Below are 17,236 nucleotides of genomic sequence, written 5' to 3'. Positions count from 1 at the left end.
GTTTAAGCAGCACTAGATAACTAAGACAATGAATATGATGAATCTGCCAACTTATAAAAACATGTTTAAGAGTGAAAATAGAAGCAAGAGGGTAAGTGAACTTATGCTGATTAAGACTGTTGACAAAGCCCTAAAAAACTGAGAGAAATAATTTAAGAAAGGCTAACTTGAGCAACTCTGGTTGGGCAGGAAGAAAAAAATATATATATTAAAACTTTCGCTACCGGAAGCCTGATGTGTTTCGTGCTGAGGAGGAGAAAAAAATTATTTTTTATATGAAATGTGTAACTATTATGATTATCAGGATCCTCTTTATTAAATTACAAAAGAAGAAAAGAAGAAACAGGTTTAAAAATTAAAGTATATAGCCAAGATAGAAGAAACACACATTTACAGTTTTAGACATTTACTTGAATTCCAATGCTTTCTCCAACTAATTCATTAAATTTCAATTTGTAAGTATTCCAACAAAACAGAATTGTGGATGTTACCCAGAAGACACTAAAGGGGAGATATCAAGTCACAAACAATCCAGTCAGATCAAATCATTTTTTCTTTTCCCTTGAACAGGAGCTTGGCTCTGAGGACTTTACACACCCAGAGACAGCTAACTTCAGCATGGATTTTAGACAAACCATGGGATAAATGACACAGTGAGATGGAGGGTAGTGACCAAATCACCCCAGGCCTTCAAGGTTTCCCAATGCTCTGGCAGACGCAAATTTGGCCATGGTACTTACCGCATTAAAATTGGGAAAAAGGTTGACTGCAGCTGCAGTGTCAAGAGAAAAAGGAAGAAACGGTTTAATATCCAGCGATGGCTGCAAAGGAGGGGCTGGTGGACGGACCAGGGCTGGGAGAGCAGGGCTCTGGCATGTACCACCTGCAGAGAGGAGAGAAGAGAGCAGTCAGGGACATCATGCATGGAAAAAACCGCCAAGGTCCCTCTTGAGCAAAAAAGGGCAGTTTTACGGGTCACAGGACATGGAGTTTATTGATCTCAACTGGGAACTAGCCAAATGAGCAGATTTGCCATTAGGCAGAGTAAGCTAGTTGAATGGCTCTCTTTTCTTCAGATTATAGCTATCTGGTCATGTAAATAACAGTTAACATTTCAAAGAGGCAGTCACTCTTCAATCCGGCCTTCCCTTCCCTTTGTTCCCCAATTGCCTCTGAGTTGGGTCAGCTACAAATCTGCTGCAACCAAGATTCCTGGATTCAAAAGAAAAACCCCTCAAATGCACACCTCTCCCTCTTTGAAACCCAACTTCTGCTCAGAAAATACACTCAGTCTGAGTGATTACTTTCCAGGACTGCTCTTTTCCCCCACATCCAGAGCTCTGGCAGCAAGATGACATGAACCTGGCACAGATAAGAAACTCAACTGCAAACACAGGCAGCTGTACCTTACTGCCCTGGCAACTAGAGGATTAAAACCCAGCAAACCCAGTGCAACAAACTGAGTAATCCCTGGGCTGCTCAGCTTTGAGCACTCAAAACTACCTGCCTCCTTGCCAGGTATGGGTAGGCGGAAATTAGAAGGCCACCAATGAGCAGGCTGTGGGACTCATATGGCAACAAAGACGCCCCCTTTGCACACTAATACACAGCCAGCTGTTTTGTAAAGAAGCACACACCTTCACCCCCTGTTATAGGACTCCACTGCGCTCAGAACCTGGAAGGACGAAAGCTCAGCTTCAAAGTTCAAAGTCTCCCATAATTTGGTAACATTCCAAAACATCAATTTGCTGCTAATTAAAGGCTGTTTGAATCCTAGGAAACTGTTAAAATATGCCAGCATTCTTCTAATCTGAAAGGCAAGCAACAGACTGTAAAAACCTGCTGGCGAGAATCCAAGAAGCATGAGGAAAACAAAATGCAGTGAGAGTTTTCTTTTCTCACTGAAGAGAATTCTAGGAGGTGGAAGAGAGGAGAGAAGTTCACATCGATGGCCCTTAGCTGACGCCATCTTGTTCTTAAAGCGAAGTAGAGGGAGGCTCCATATAAATTGCCTTCACACATCTCATAGCCAACTCTCTGGCCAAATGCAAACATCAGGCCATCATCCTCCCTTCAAATGGTTACCTGAATACACGGTAAAAAATTCTGAAAATGATTCCCCAACGGTAAATCCAACCCCATTGGACCAGAGGACCTGCTAACAAATTGGGTGACTTCAGACCTATAACAGAAGCCATCAGCCCAGGGTTTAATTCACAGCACACAAGAGCCATCAGCTCTCCTGCTTCCAGGTCTAAAATCAGCTGGAGCCAAATTAGCAAAAACACTATCTTTCCCCACTGCTTTTACTTCTGTTTTGAAATATTCCTCAACAATGGCAAGGCCAACAACTGACATTTGAGTCAGCAAAACAATTAAAAAAAAAGAAAAGTAGTACAAGGGAAGAAATAGAGAGCAGATGTTAAAACAGAGATAAAAGCAACATATAACAAGTCTGCATTTACCAGAACACACCACAAACTTTCTACTGTCCACCTGGTAGTGGATTAAGGAGCCCTGATGGCACACAGCGGTTAAAGCGCTCTGCTCCTAACCCAAAGGTCAGCAGTTCAAACCCACCAGTCACTCCACTGGAGAAAGATGTGCTTCTGTAAAGGTTTACAGCCTTGGGAATTCTATGGGGCAATTCTACTCTGTCCAACATGGTGGCTATGGGTCCGAATTGACTCCACGACAATGAGTTTGGGGGAGTAGATTGAGTATGGTTGTGCATACTTCCCTAGTAAGGGCATCCAAAAGACTTCAGACCTGCTGAGAGTTTAATACTGCTAGAAGTTTCTCTTTTGATGAAAAGTTAAAGCACCAAAATAAATTTTTGATTGGCTTTTGTTTAGAAAACACAGATAATAAGTGTTTGTTGACATCAGTGGTATGGCTTAACATGTCCATAAATAATAGAAAGCTTCAATAAAAATTTTAAAATATATTCATCTATGACTCAAAGTCATGTTTTATAAAGGATATTCATATATATCCATTACCTTGTTTAATCCTAACATTGCCAAAATTAGGTAAAGGGTAAAATAAACTCATGGAGAGAAAAAGTAAGTTGATAAGCTTTTCAGCTCTTTATGTTGCTTCCACAGAAAACTTCAAGGCTTATAGTCATAAGACTGCAATTTACAGGGCTGTATTTCATTATTTTTTCAAGTTCAAGGGATTCAAAGAAGTTAAGCTCAAGCTCCTTTTTTATCCAGTGCACTGAGAGGCACAACAAATAAATATATGTTGATTCTTATGTGACGTGAAGTTAGTTGTACTCTTTTTCCCTTCTCTCTTTTTCCAGGATATGTATTTCGTTTATACTTATACGTACAACTCAAAGCCCTCTCTCAACATTACAACCAAATTGTCCATCAGAGAGGATAAAAAACACTAGGGATGAATTGAAAGATTTTAGGAAATTAGGAAAAATATTTGCATGTAAGTCTTCCTACTTGCTTGAAGACAGAAAGCCTAGAATATGAGTGAAAATCAGAGGACATGTGACTACATATTCTTTGGCCTCTTGCTAGGCAAATATAGCTGTAGTGAATGCTGTGGTGTGCTCCCCAGATGCCCCTCTACAGCTGAGACACTCATTTCCCCAGCTTCTGAGAGATTTGGTGGCAGATGGCTCTGATCTGAGACTCTATTTGAAAATGGCCCTGGGCCAAAGGGACCTGCCTCATCCAAGTCATGGTCCTTTTCCAGGAGGAGAAGTTGGTGTCTCCACTGAATGACTGATCAATGAAGGGGCTTAATGGCTTTTCCACTTGCCTCAAAGCAGGACAGTGCTAAAGTGCTATTTGAGCTCTAAAGTGCCTCATAAAATCTAGAATAGGCAGAGGCCTCTGTTGTGATTGAATCCCAGTTCACCTTCTCCCTCTGCCAAATCCTATATCCCTCACTCCTCACAGGTGGTGTCCCCAAGAGCTGTCCCAAATAAAGCCTCAGAGTCTGCTTCCACAGGAACCTGACCTGTGACACCAGATATAATTTAGGATTACGAGGCTAATTAATGAGTCTAAGTGAAATACTCAATTACTTTACTCTAAAAATACTGTAGATGCTTGCCTCCAAATCTATAGTACTGACATTGATATACAAAATTGAGGTTACCTCTTAAGAATTATCTGTGACTAACATTTTTGCTTTTAAAATTTAGTTAAAACCTGAACTATTTCACTTGTACCAAACTGTACATACTCAGCAGCAAGGATACTATTTGCAAATAGTGTAAAATATGTTCTTTGAGATAATAGCTATTTCATTCCTTCATTATTTTAGTAGAAACTATTGCATTTGTAATATGACTATGATTATTATCATTTTGTTGCTGTTGTTGTTGCTGTTAGGTGCCATCGAGTCGGTTCTGACCCATAGTGACCCCATGCACAACAGAACGAAACACTGCCCATTCCTACGCCATCCTTACAATCATTGTTATGCTTGAGCTCATTGTTGCAGCCACTGTGTCAATCCACCTCGTTGAGAGTTTTCCTCTTTTCCGCTGACCCTGTACTCTGCCAAGCATGATGTCCTTCTCCAGGGACTGATCCCTCCTGACAACATGTCCAAAGTATATAAGACACAGTCTCGCCATCCTTGCCTCTAAGGAGCATTCTGGCCACACTTCTTCCAAGACAGATTTGTTCATTCTTTTGGCAGTCCATGGTATATTCAATATTCTTCGCCAACACCACAATTCAAAGGCATCAATTCTTCTTCAATCTTCGTTATTCATTGTCCAGCTTTCACATGCATATGATGTGATTGAAAATACCATGGCTTGGGTCAGGCACACCTTAGTCTTCAGGGTGACATCTTTGCTCTTCAACACTTTGAAGAGGTCCTTTGCAGCAGATTTGCCCAATGCAATGCGTCTTTTGATTTCTTGGCTGCTGCTTCCATGGCTGTTGATTGTGGATCCAAGTAAAAGGAAATCCTTGACAACTTCAATCTTTTCACCATTTATCATGATGTTGCTCATTGGTCCAGTTGTGAGTTGTGTTTTCTTTATGTTGAGGTGCAATCCATACTGAAGGCTGTGGTCTTTGATCTTCATTAGTAAGTGCTTCAAGCCCTCTTCACTTTCAGCAAGCAAGGTTGTGTCATCTGCATAACACAGGTTGTTAATGAATCTTCCTCCAATCCTGATACCCCGTTCTTCTTCATATAGTCCAGCTTCTCAGATTATTTGTTCAGCATACAGATTGAGTAGGTATGGTGAAAGAATACAACCCTGACACACACATTTCCTGACTTTAAACCAACTGGTATCCCCTTGTTCTGTCTGAACAACTGCCTCTTGATCTATGTAAAGGTTCCTCATGAACATAATTAAGTGTTCTGGAATTCCCATTCTTCGCAGTGTTATCCATAGTTTGTTATGATCCACACAGTCGAATGCTTTTGCATAGTTAATAAAACACAGGTAAACATCCTTCTGGTATTCTCTGCTTTCAGCCAGGATCCATCTGACATCAGCAATGATATCCCTGGTTCCATGTCCTCTTCTGAAACTGGCCTGAATTTCTAGCAGTTCCCTGTGGATATACTGTTGCAGCCATTTTTGAATGATCTTCAGCAAAATTTTGCTTGCATGTGACATTAATGATATTGTTCTATAATTTCCACAATTGGTTGGATCACCTTTCTTGGGAATAGGCATAAATATGGATCTCTTCCAGTCAGTTGGCCAGGGAGCTGTCTTCCATATTTCTTGGCATAGACAAGTGAGCACCTCCAGCACTGCATCTGTTTGTTGAAACATCTCAACTGACATTCCATCAATTTCTGGAGCCTTGTTTTTCATCAATGCCTTCAGAGCAGCTTGGACTTCTTCCGTCAGTACCATCGGTTCCTGATCACATGCCACCTCTTGAAATGGTTGAATATCGACTAATTCTTTTTGGTATAATGACTCTGTGTATTCCTTCCATCTTCTTTTGATGCTTCCTGCGTTGTTTAATATTTTCCCCATGGAATCCTTCACTATTGCAACTCGAGGCTTGAATTTTTTCTTTCCCACGTGTCTGTCAGTTTGTCGTACTGTGGGGGCTTGTGTGTTGCTATGATGATGGAAGCTATGCCACTGGTATTCAGATACCAGCAGGGTCACCCATGGAAGACAGGTTTCAGCTGAGCTTCCAGACTAAGACAGACTAGGAAGAAGGACCCGGCAGTCTACTTCTGAAAAGCATTAGCCAGTGAAAACCTTAGGAACAGCAGTGGAACATTATCATTTTACTTATCATAAAACATCTTGATAAAAATATCAAAGTATATAAATATTTCTATAAGTTAAAAGTTGTTTTCTTCTTATTGTCTACCAACAGTGTTGCTTCAACAAATACTAATATTCGTAATTTGAGGAAAGCAATGAAAAGTCTCCATGGGGTAAGGGTTAAAAAAGATATAAACTCGTACCCTTTGTATTTGATACTCTGCCTATATCTGTTGTTGTTAGTTGCCACTGAGTCACTTCCAACTGATAGTGACCCTATGTACAACAGAGCAAAACACTACCATATCCTGCACCATCCTCACAATCGTTGCTATGTCTGAGCCCATTGTTGCAGCCACTGTGTCAACTGACCATGGTTAGGGTCTTCCTCTTTTTTACTAACCCTCTACCTTACCAAATAAGATGTCCTTCTTCAGGGACTGGTCCCGCCTGATAATATGTCCAAAGTACATGAGACTAAGTCTCACCATCCTCGTTTCCAAGGAATGCTCTGCCCATCCTTCTTTCAAGACAGACTTGTTCATTCTTCCAGCAGTCCACGGTATATTCAATATTCTTTGCCAACACTGTAATTCAAAGGTGTCAATTCTTCTTTAGTCTTCGTTATTCATTGTCCAGTTTTTGCACGCATATGAGGTGGCTGAAAATACCATGGCTTGGGTCAGGCGCATCTTAGCCCTCAAAGCGACATCTTTGCTTTTCAACACTTGAAAGAGATCTTTTGCAGCAGATTTGCCCAATGCAATATGTCCTTTGATTTCTTGACTGCTGCTTCCATGGGTGTTGATTCCAAGTAAAATGAAATCCTTGGCAGCTTCAATATTTTCTCCATTTATCATGATGTTGTTTATTGGTTCAGTTGTGAGGATTTTTGTTTTTATTGAGGTATAATCCATGAAGAAGGCTGTGGTCTTTGATCTTCATCAATAAATGCTTCAAGTCCTCTTCATTTCAGCAAGCAAGGTTGTATCATCTGCATATCACAGGCTGTTAATGAGTCTTCCACCAACCCTTATGCAACACTCTTCTTCATATAGTCCAGCTTCTCAGATTATTTGCTCAGCATACAAATAGAATAAGTATGGTGAAAGGATACAACTGTGACTCACATCTTTCCGGATTTGAAACCATCCATTATCTTCTTGTTCTATTTGAACGACTGCCTCTTGGTCTATGTACAGGTTCCTCATGAGCACAATTAAGTGCTCTGGAATTTGATTCTTTGAAATGTTATCCATAATTTGTTATGATCCACACAGTTGAATGCCTTTGCATAATCAATAAAACACAGGTAAACATCTTTCTGGTATTCTCCACTTTCAGCCAAGATCCATCTGGTACCAGCAATGATATCCCTTGTTCCACATCCTCTTTTAAATCAGGCTTGAATTTCTGGCAGTTCCCTGTCAATGTACTGCTGCAACCATTTTTTTTTTAATTATCTTCAGCAAAATTTTACATCATGTGATACTGGTATTGTTTGGTAATTTCTGCATTCTGTTGGATCACCTTTCTTCAGAATGGGTGCAAATATGGACCTCTTTCAGTTGGCTGGCCAGGTAGCTGTCTCCCAAATTTCTTGGCATAGACTGCCTATATCTAGCACTACATATTTCATAGCCTATGCAATTTTGATTTATTCCCAGTTTTAACAAATTTGGCTATTCTGATTTTAGAGCAATTGCTATCTCTCTATAACAAATTTCCTATATTTCACTCAAGTCAACAAATTAAAAACATTCACTGAGTACAGAATAGCTATAAGAAATTGAGTAAGAGATGGGATAATATGGTAAATAAGATTAGGTCAGTGGTCATTAAAACTCACCAAACTCTTCTCTTTCTCTTTTTTTTTTTTTTTTTGGTGTTGATTGCTGTTGGTTAATATTGAGAACTGAAATGGCAAATAATGAACAACAGTGCAAACATATTAAACAGTACTTTGGTCTATTCACAAGACAGCTGTGTATTCACGAAAAGTACTCTTTTGTGAGTTTGAAAGAAAAAAAAAATTCTAGAGTAACCTACCCATATTTGTTAATAGAGGCTGTCTGAGAAAGTAAGACACATCCACTTCAGAAGTTTGCCTTTTCAAAAGCAAAGTTAAGATGGAAATTTGGAAGTTTCTGTTGTAATAATATATACAGATACATAGGAATTCTAAGCCAATGGTTCTCAGTTGAGAACTTGTGGTGTTACACACAATGTATATAAAGTGTCTAGCCCAGCGCCTGGCCACCTGACACTCACTAAGTGAGGCACTGTCTCTTCAATGACCATAAGTAACTTTTAAGGCAGCTGTTCAGGCCAATTCCAAGTTCAGGCTCTCTAAAAGCAGTCAGTCAAAATAATTTTAAAAGGACACAGTACCTTCCCATTCTTCAATTTATTTTGACCCCTACAGGAGGAGGACACTCACAATATAAGGTAACTTTGTATATCAATATTTTGAAATATTCCTGGAGAGAGGGGTGATGTTCTTCCCATAATACCACACTTTTCACCTGGAACTTCTTCACTTGATCCAGCTAGAGTTCATCAAACCGTCACAGACATCCTGTTTGACAGTTTAACCTACTACTTAATCTTTCACTTCCCCAAATGACAAAACTGAAGTTCAAAATGATCAGGGGTTTTTGCTGTTAAATATTCATGCCAGTGTGTGCCTTGGAACTGGGAATTGTTAACAGAATATTTTTTAAATCTGTGTTTACAGGAAGCTGAACAAATTTCTGATTTCTCCAATGGGAGCAAGACTTTCTATTGTATCTTTTTCCTTCACCATCAACTTAGTAATATTTATATATATTAATATATTAGTATTTATATATTGAATATGTGTATATGTGTGTGTATTTCAATGATGAGCCATGGTTAAACTACTGAACTGCTCAGAATAGTCATACTCAGCAGGAAAATATCTGATAATTTTGTAGAATTTTGGATCCGATGTACTTACTTTTGATACGCAACTAATCTGATACTCATGGGAAACTGCTCCCATCCATTTACAGATAATTTCAATTAGAATTCACCATGACCATGGAGGGGAGTGGTGGACTACAGGAAGTCAAAGTCAATGTGATAGTGGGCATAAAAAACTAGAGCTAATACTACTCATAGGAAGGAGAACAAAAGGACGGACTTGGACCCTTAAGGGAAAACTTGAATTGACATAAAACATCTGCCATGGAGTGCTCTAGTTTAAAATTGGCAGGCCAGGGTGGGACTGAGAGAAAATAACTAAATTGTATAAATCTACAGTGTAATTGACATGGACAGGGCCTGCTCGCCTCTTAATACCTTTAAAACTCAAAACAATTCTGCCAGGTATCTATGATACCCAATTTACAAATCAGAAACCAAGGCTGTAAGAAGCTAAATGCATTATCTAAAATTACATAGGTCATAAATGGCACTTGATGGAATTTCACAATTTTCAACGCACTGATTCAAAGAGCTTTTCACCTAGAACAACAACAAAAACAAAACCAAACAATAACAGAAAAGAACAATTCACAGAGTGAGTTTTATCACATTTGGTAAGCCTGCTATGTTACAGCCAGAACATAAAGCACTAAAAACAGCAATACTGTGAGAAGTTTTTATTCTTGTTTTTTTTTTTTTTTAAAGCAGACACATTCTTTGCAAAGATGATGACACAAAGGAATATTCAGTATTTATCACTGATATTTATCTACCATGGGAACATGCTGACACTATTCTACACTGGAAGAAGATTCAGAAAGACACAGATATCACATTAAATGTGTTTCAAAAGCCCTGGAGTTTACATTCTTTTGCATCTACTTGCCAAACCAGAAAAATAAACATCCACTTGTTGTATCCCTTTGTGTAGTTGCCTCTCAGAACAACTCAAGGTTGCTGTTTGGGGATTACAATGGGCAGTTTTGTTGTTGAGATAATTTCTGACTCCTTGGCTGGGAAAATTATGTTTATCATGTTTCCTTAAACCTCAGGGATCCACACTTCCATTCAGTCCCTATATCTGTGTAAATGCTGTTACCAACAGAACGATAACACCAGCAACTTTTTTTGAGATAAAATTTAAATTAAGTGTGACTTTGTCGCAATTTTGCTTTTATTGCTCTAATTTTTTCCCTCCGTTTGGAATTGCTGATTCTCTGAAGACTTTTGTGCTGAGGTAGAAAGTGCTGGATCCGCTTTCTAAAACCTAGAAGATGAGCTCAGCTGCTAAATGAAAGGTTGCAATTTCAAGTCCACCCAGGGAGTCTCAGAAGAACGGGATGCTGATCTACTTCCAAAAGATTAGCCATTGAAAACTCTATGGAGCACAGTGCTACTCTGACACACATGGGGTCACCGTGAATGGGAATCGGCTCCATGGCAACTGTTTTTTTTTCTTTCTTTCTTTCTTTTTACTTATTTATTGTTTAACAGAGGTCCTAATTGGTGTACAATGTCCTGTCTTTGACAGATGAACTCAAATGTCAAAACTAGGTCTACAAGATCTTGCCCAAAAGAGCAAGTTGGCAGCACTAATTCACACCAAATGGTGACTGCTGTCTCACACACTCTGCTCTTGACCACAGAGAGGAATGAGGTGGGAATGGGAGTATGAATCAGGAAAATGGAGCACCACACAGGAAACAATGATTCAAAACCATTTTCCAAGTCTCTGGCCGGTGACTCGATCTTATTCATAAAGGAAAACACATGTGAGTGATCCAGGTTTTCCTTTTGCCCAAATTCTTCACTCATTTTAATTTCTGGTATTTAAATACACCAGGAAACCATCTCAAAACTCATTTTGGATAGAAGCTAGGAAAGAAGGAAAGGCTAATTTTGCTCTCTGTCGCTGTCACTGAATGTCATCATCACAATTAAAATGCTGCTACCACCCTGAACCAAGTCTTCACTGAGAGGAAAATGGAATCTCTCATTTATTTAACTAACTTTTGTGACTGATTCACAGTGTCTGGGAAACATTTGACAAGATTCCGTTAGCAGTGGCAGGTAAGGAGTTTTAAGTACTCAACCTCAAATCTGCCTCTATGTCTCAACAGTGCATAAGACAGGTATCTGCCTCACAAAAAATCAGAAGTTTCCCTTGAAAAATACTCTCAAGTCAGCAGTCAGTGCTATCAAACAAAGCTGATCTAGTGCTGGGCTGTCCAATATGGTAGTTACTAGCTACATGTGCTATTTTAAAACTAAAATAAAGAAAAATTAAAAATTCAGTTGCTCAGTCATGTTAGCTATACTGTAAATGCTCAATAGCCACATATGGCTAGTGGCCGCCATTTTGAACATCACAGATAAAGAACATTCTCATCATCACTGAAGTTTCCATTGGTCAGCGCAGCTCCAATGCAAAACCAGCAGCCTAAAGCAACTCATAATCTACAGATAAGGTACCTGATGCAATCTGTTTCAGAATGCATTGCTGTTAGGAAAGAAATTCTGGCTTTCTCCTCAGTAATTCTCCTTTTAGGATCAAGACGGAGTGCTATATCACAGTTAATCGTGTCCACTGTCTTAAGCCAGAAACTGCTGGGATCATGCTCTTAGGATTTTGTACTATATATAGCAGCCTTTGAATCTACACAGAGGTCCCTTGGAAGAAAAGCCTGGCAACCTATTTCCAAAAGGTCACAGACTTTGAAAAACCTACGAAGCACAGTTTTACTCTGAAGCACATGAAGTCATCATGAGCCAGAATCCACTCAACAACAGCTGTTTTTTTTTTTTTTTTTTTTAATAGCTAGGTACCCGTGTTGACTCGTTCGTCAGTTTGTCGTATCGTGGTGACTTGCATGTTGCCGTAAGGTCAGATGCTATGCTTCTAGTACTGAAAATACCAGCAAGGTCACTCATAGTGGACAGGTTTCAGTGGAGCTTCCAGGTAAGACAGGCTTGGAAGAAAGGCCTTCCAAAGATTAGCCAATGAAAACCTTATGAGTCACAACACAACATTGTCTGACTCATCTGCTTTGGTCACATTTTCAGGAGAGATCAATCACTGGAGGAAGACATCATGTTTGGTAAAGATGAGGGCCAATGAAGGTGAGGAAGACCCTCGGTGAGATGGATCGGCACAATAGCCTCAACAATGGACTTGAACATGCTGGCAGTTGTGAGGATGCTATAGGACCAGGCAACATTTTGTTCTGCTGTACATAAGGCTGCCATGAGTCGGAGTCAACTGGATGGCAGCTATTATCTGTCCGTCCATCTGTCTGTCTATCTATCCACCTATCAATAGTTAAACCACTGGACAGCCAGAAAGGATTAGTTCCTTTCATTTCTAGAGATAACAATGGCCAATCTATGAATTTTCATGTGTGATCAATGATAATAATACTCAGATGGCAACCTATCTTTTAAATACTGAAATATTAATGAATAATGAGTATTTTGGAAGATATGATACCATGTCTTCAAACCAAGAATGCAAAATGCCATTCCTGGGGCAAATAGGTGTTTACTAATATCTGATAATCTTTGAGAGTGTTATCACAAGGCTTTTATTTCACTCAATGAACTGTCACAATTCAGGGTCTCCCTAACAGCCAAATATTTAAACCAAGCTAAAAGAGGCAGTAAAACCTGCCTCACTGCATCTAACTCTCAGGGTAGTCTGGCTCATGATATCTAGGCTATGGTCACCTCACTCTTTAAGAGAAAAACAGATGCTGAAGTCTTGTTTCTATCCTTTCATTTGGGACCTGGCTCTGCACCTGTGAAGCGGGGCATGCGGTTCTCTCACAGCCTAATACACACCTCCTTTCCCCATTTGTCCCCATGATGTAACTGTGTTATATTATCTGTCTCAATTCCCGGTACCTGTCAGTTTGTGTAGGCACTAAATCTAATCCAAGGCATAAATGAAACTTTTCTTGAACTGAAGTGGTTCAGTGTAGTTTTCCCAGTACCATCAGGTGAGGTAAGAAAATCATACAAATTAAAGAACATCTTTGCTTGTCTAACTAAAGCATCCTCATTATATAGATGGTGAGGCTATGTTAGAGAACAACTGAGGAAGAACAGGTCTTGGAGAAGGTTACAAGCTCAGTTTGGGTATAGTGAGTTTGAGGTCTAAGTGGAAATGTGGAGTAGACCATTGGATATGCAGTAAATTACATTCTGAGGGCAGACTGGAGAGTAATTGGTTAGTAACTGAAACCATGGACATGAAAAAGATTTTCTTAGGAAAATGTAGAACAAAGAGAGGTGGACCAAGCACCTGAGGATCTGTAGCCCTGTCAAGAAGATGAAGGACTGGCAAAAGACAGAGACAGGCAAGGGGGAGAATGTGGACTCCAGAGGCAAAGGGAGAGATTGTTTCAAAAAGAAAGAGAGGTCAACGTTGTGTAAGGCTGTGGAGGGACTGAGTCAGATGGCAATGTTCGCTAGATTTAATATCTTGGAGATTTTTGGTGACCTTTATGAGTCATGTACATGCAGTCATTTAAGTGAGTCACATCACAGAGAAGCCATTTTTGAGGAGGGTTAAGAATGAATGAGGATTTTAAAAGGGAGAGATGTGGGGACAGTTATTTTGAAAATTTTGATTGGGAAGTAAAAGCAGTCATGTGCTGCATGACGTCCATTCAGACAACATCCAAGCACATATATATTTGTGGTCCCATAAGGTTATAATAGAGTTTAGACATTTCCATCAGAGAACAGGACATAGCAGACTTAATACTTAAGAAACACTTCCAAACCGAGCAATGTTTTCACGAGCATCACAAAGTAGTGCATGTTTTCATTACTACAAATTATTGCATGTATTTAACTCAAATTTTTAATATGTTTTATAGCAGTCTGTTCTTAAGTATGAGTTGTCCATAAATTGGACTTTCATAACCTGGGGATTGCCTGTATATAATATGGTGTTCGTACAACGTCCAAATAACATAACGGCCTATTTCAAAGAACATATCATGGACGTTAAGCGATGCAAAGCTGTAGATATAGAATACTACGTTGTTGTCGAGTTGGCTCCAACTCTATAGATAGTGGTAAAAAAAAGTTTCATAGTTATAGAAAGGAACTGATTCAATCTGGAATATCTGTTATAATGGTAAGTTTTGATAGCAATTAGTTCTAGAAAATTTGAGTCAGAACTCATTAGAGCTTACTCAGCATTGTAATTTGTATTAATCTATGTTGCACCCACCACCCCACATACTCTCTCAACCTACATTAAAATATGGCCAATAGCCAATAATCTATTCTTGATTCAGGAAGTGGCTCAGTATCACTTACTTCATTAAGTACCTTCTGGCCATCTCCATACAAAGGTCACACTTTGGTTCCCTGTCCTACCCTGTATAGGCTTCCATCTGAGCACACTATGGCACTTACTTACTTCTGTGTTTGCCTACCCACATGAGGGTGTTAGTTCTTGAAGAAAACATCTATTTTATTCTTCCCTGTCTTCTATGTGTTAGGGGACTACTTGTATTTGAAGCCCTGGTGGTGCAGTGGTTAAGAGCTCAGTTGCTAATCAAAAGGTCAGCAGTTCGAATCCACCAACTGCTCCTTGGAAACCCAGTTCTACTCTGTCCTATAGGGTCGCTATGAGTTGGAATTGACTCAATGGCAACGTGTTATACCTATTCAGTGATTTGCCATTCTTTTTTTAGGAATAGATGGATAAATGGATGAATAAATGAATGAATTTGAATTAAAGCCTGCTGAGATGTTGTACCTCCTCTTCTACTATGCCTAACTTAACGATCCTATCCATTTAAAAAACGAGCAACTTTCCTGAAGACACAAAAGGGTGCTAAACAATCAGAGAGTTTACTGAAATGCATTACTAAAAGGTGAGGAACAGTTTATTTTATTTATTTATTTTTTACAGATTTTCAGTCCAATTAAGCTTCTATTGTTGATTTTTTCTTTAAGAAAAATAAGCAAATGGCCTCAACATAAAAAGCCCTCGTCTTTTTATATGATGTTTTAATTAACAGTTTTTCTCTCTACATATGTTTCTTAAACTTGGATTTCATTTTTAGGTGTTAATTTCTTCTTTCCTTGTAAACAGCTCCCCTCTCCTCCACAGGCATAAAAGCAGTAATATTTCTGCTCCTATACACTGGGCAGGGACCATGGTGATGCAACAGTTAAGCACTCAGCTGCTAACCAAAAGGTAGACAGTTTGAATCCACCTAGCAACCCCCAGAGAGAAAGGCCTGAAGATCTGCTCCCATAAAAGTCACAGCCAAGAAAACCCTTCATGGTGTAGCTGTGAATCAAAAACAACTCAACAGCACCCAACAACAACATACATACAATTGGCATTGAGCCGGGCACTTTTATGTGGTATTATCTCCTTTGGTCCTTCAAGATTCGTGTGGATAAGGAAACGGTGCAATAGACAGGTTAAGACAATTGCTTGAAGTCGCACATACAAGAAGCGGTAAAGTCAGCATCCATCACCAGAAATTCTGTTTCTAGAGTGTCAGCTCTTATATCTATAGTTTATTCAGAGGTAGCCATTTTTTTTTTTTCTATGAAAGGCAGTAGAGAAAAACATTTCTATAAACAAAATGCTGATTTCAATTAAACTTCGCCAAAGCAAATCAAATCAAGAGACACTCACTGGTAAGCACTGGGTTTTATAAGAAGCAATTTCACACGTTTCTTCCCTCCACTGGGATTTATAATCTACTATTTAGAGATTATGTATATATTGAGTCTACCAGACACCATGCATTAGTCTAAAGGCCTCAGATTTTTATTCTATTTGAATTAACTTTATTGGCTCAGTTTTCCCTTTCATTTTGTCTATGGAGTCCAGAGGAGCAAAGCAGAAATTAGATTTATATCCTTCATTATTAGTCCAATTGAACATAGCGGTAGTAACTCCTAGAGCATTCACTTGATTGCGAATATTTTAATTCAATGTTTCATTGTGACCGTTTTCAAATTTTAGTCAAAGATACTTAAAGAGGAGGAATTTCCTTTTACAGTAGCCATGGCACAAAATTCCTAGGAAATCCCACTGGAGTTGCCATTGGGTAACATTTACAAATAAGAGAAGAGAGACTATGTCACTAACACGAAATTAATTAAAATGCATTGGGAACAGTGAAGACCACACTTATGCCATATTTTATTTCTTTTTCTTTTTTTTCATACTTATGTCATCCCAAGGGGCCAACACTAAGCACATCCCAGCATCCACTGTATCCATTAGATCTCAACGTTTAGGAACTGTGAGTTCTAGTTTCCACCGCTTTGGTGAACCTTCTTACAACCTCAATAAAAACACAAAAAAAATTTAAAAAATACTCATTTCAATTTCCCCAGGAACGTTCCCTGCAGAGTTGACGTGTGCTCTGTTTAGTCTCAGACTCTGTGTGATTGTTTCTCCTGGCAGGTTTTCCTTAAGACAAATCTAATTTTATATTTTCTTTTAATTCTGAAACATTTGGTGCTTGCAAAAGATGTAAAATCAGTTACTAATGGAATCGCAGTAATTGTGGGATCCTGAAAACGATTTGGTTTAAACGGAAGAGAAATAAAACACGGATTAAGTGGTTGCAAGCAAGGAAACACACCTTATCATTTTTTATTTTTATAAGAAATCCTGTCATTTTGAACCCTGACTATACCCTAGTTTCTACGCAAGATGGCTTTACATACTTTATGTAAATAATGAGGACAACTTTGTCCTCATTTTATAGATACAGAAAAAGAGACTTATTGAGAGCATTTTACTCTGGAAAAACCACTTCGTTAAATGGTAGAGCTGAGAAGAATTAGAAGCTAGAGATGTCTGACTCCAAAGCTTAACATTTTTTGATTATATTACATCCCTCTCCTTATAAATGCCTACCAAGTTCATTTTTCAACAATTTGAAAGAGAAATTAATGGGAGCAGAAATTGCCTCTGAGAAAGGGTCTAAGTTTTCACATTCCAGTAGCCAGGAGGCAGCAGGTACAGGGTTTACAAATCCAGAAAACAGAAAATACTCATAGCCCCAA

General features: G+C 39.0%; 1 protein-coding gene across 6 annotated transcripts in view; it reads right to left on the bottom strand.

Annotated features, from left to right (window-relative positions):
* The window catches only part of ZNF385D (zinc finger protein 385D), a 999,751-nt gene that overhangs the window by 275,680 nt on the left and 706,835 nt on the right, over window positions 1-17,236 (bottom strand). For all 6 annotated transcript variants that reach the window (XM_049870885.1, XM_049870886.1, XM_049870887.1 and 3 more), the window contains one exon: window positions 741-883. In XM_049870885.1, coding sequence (XP_049726842.1) covers window positions 741-883 — 143 coding nt within the window. The remainder of the gene's footprint in view (window positions 1-740; window positions 884-17,236) is intronic.

The sequence above is a fragment of the Elephas maximus genome, chromosome 27 (genome assembly GCF_024166365.1).
Source record: "Elephas maximus indicus isolate mEleMax1 chromosome 27, mEleMax1 primary haplotype, whole genome shotgun sequence".
NCBI classification, from domain to species: Eukaryota; Metazoa; Chordata; class Mammalia; order Proboscidea; family Elephantidae; genus Elephas; species Elephas maximus.
The sequence above is the reverse complement of the archived record's forward strand: the minus strand, read 5'-3'. Positions and strand labels throughout refer to the sequence as shown.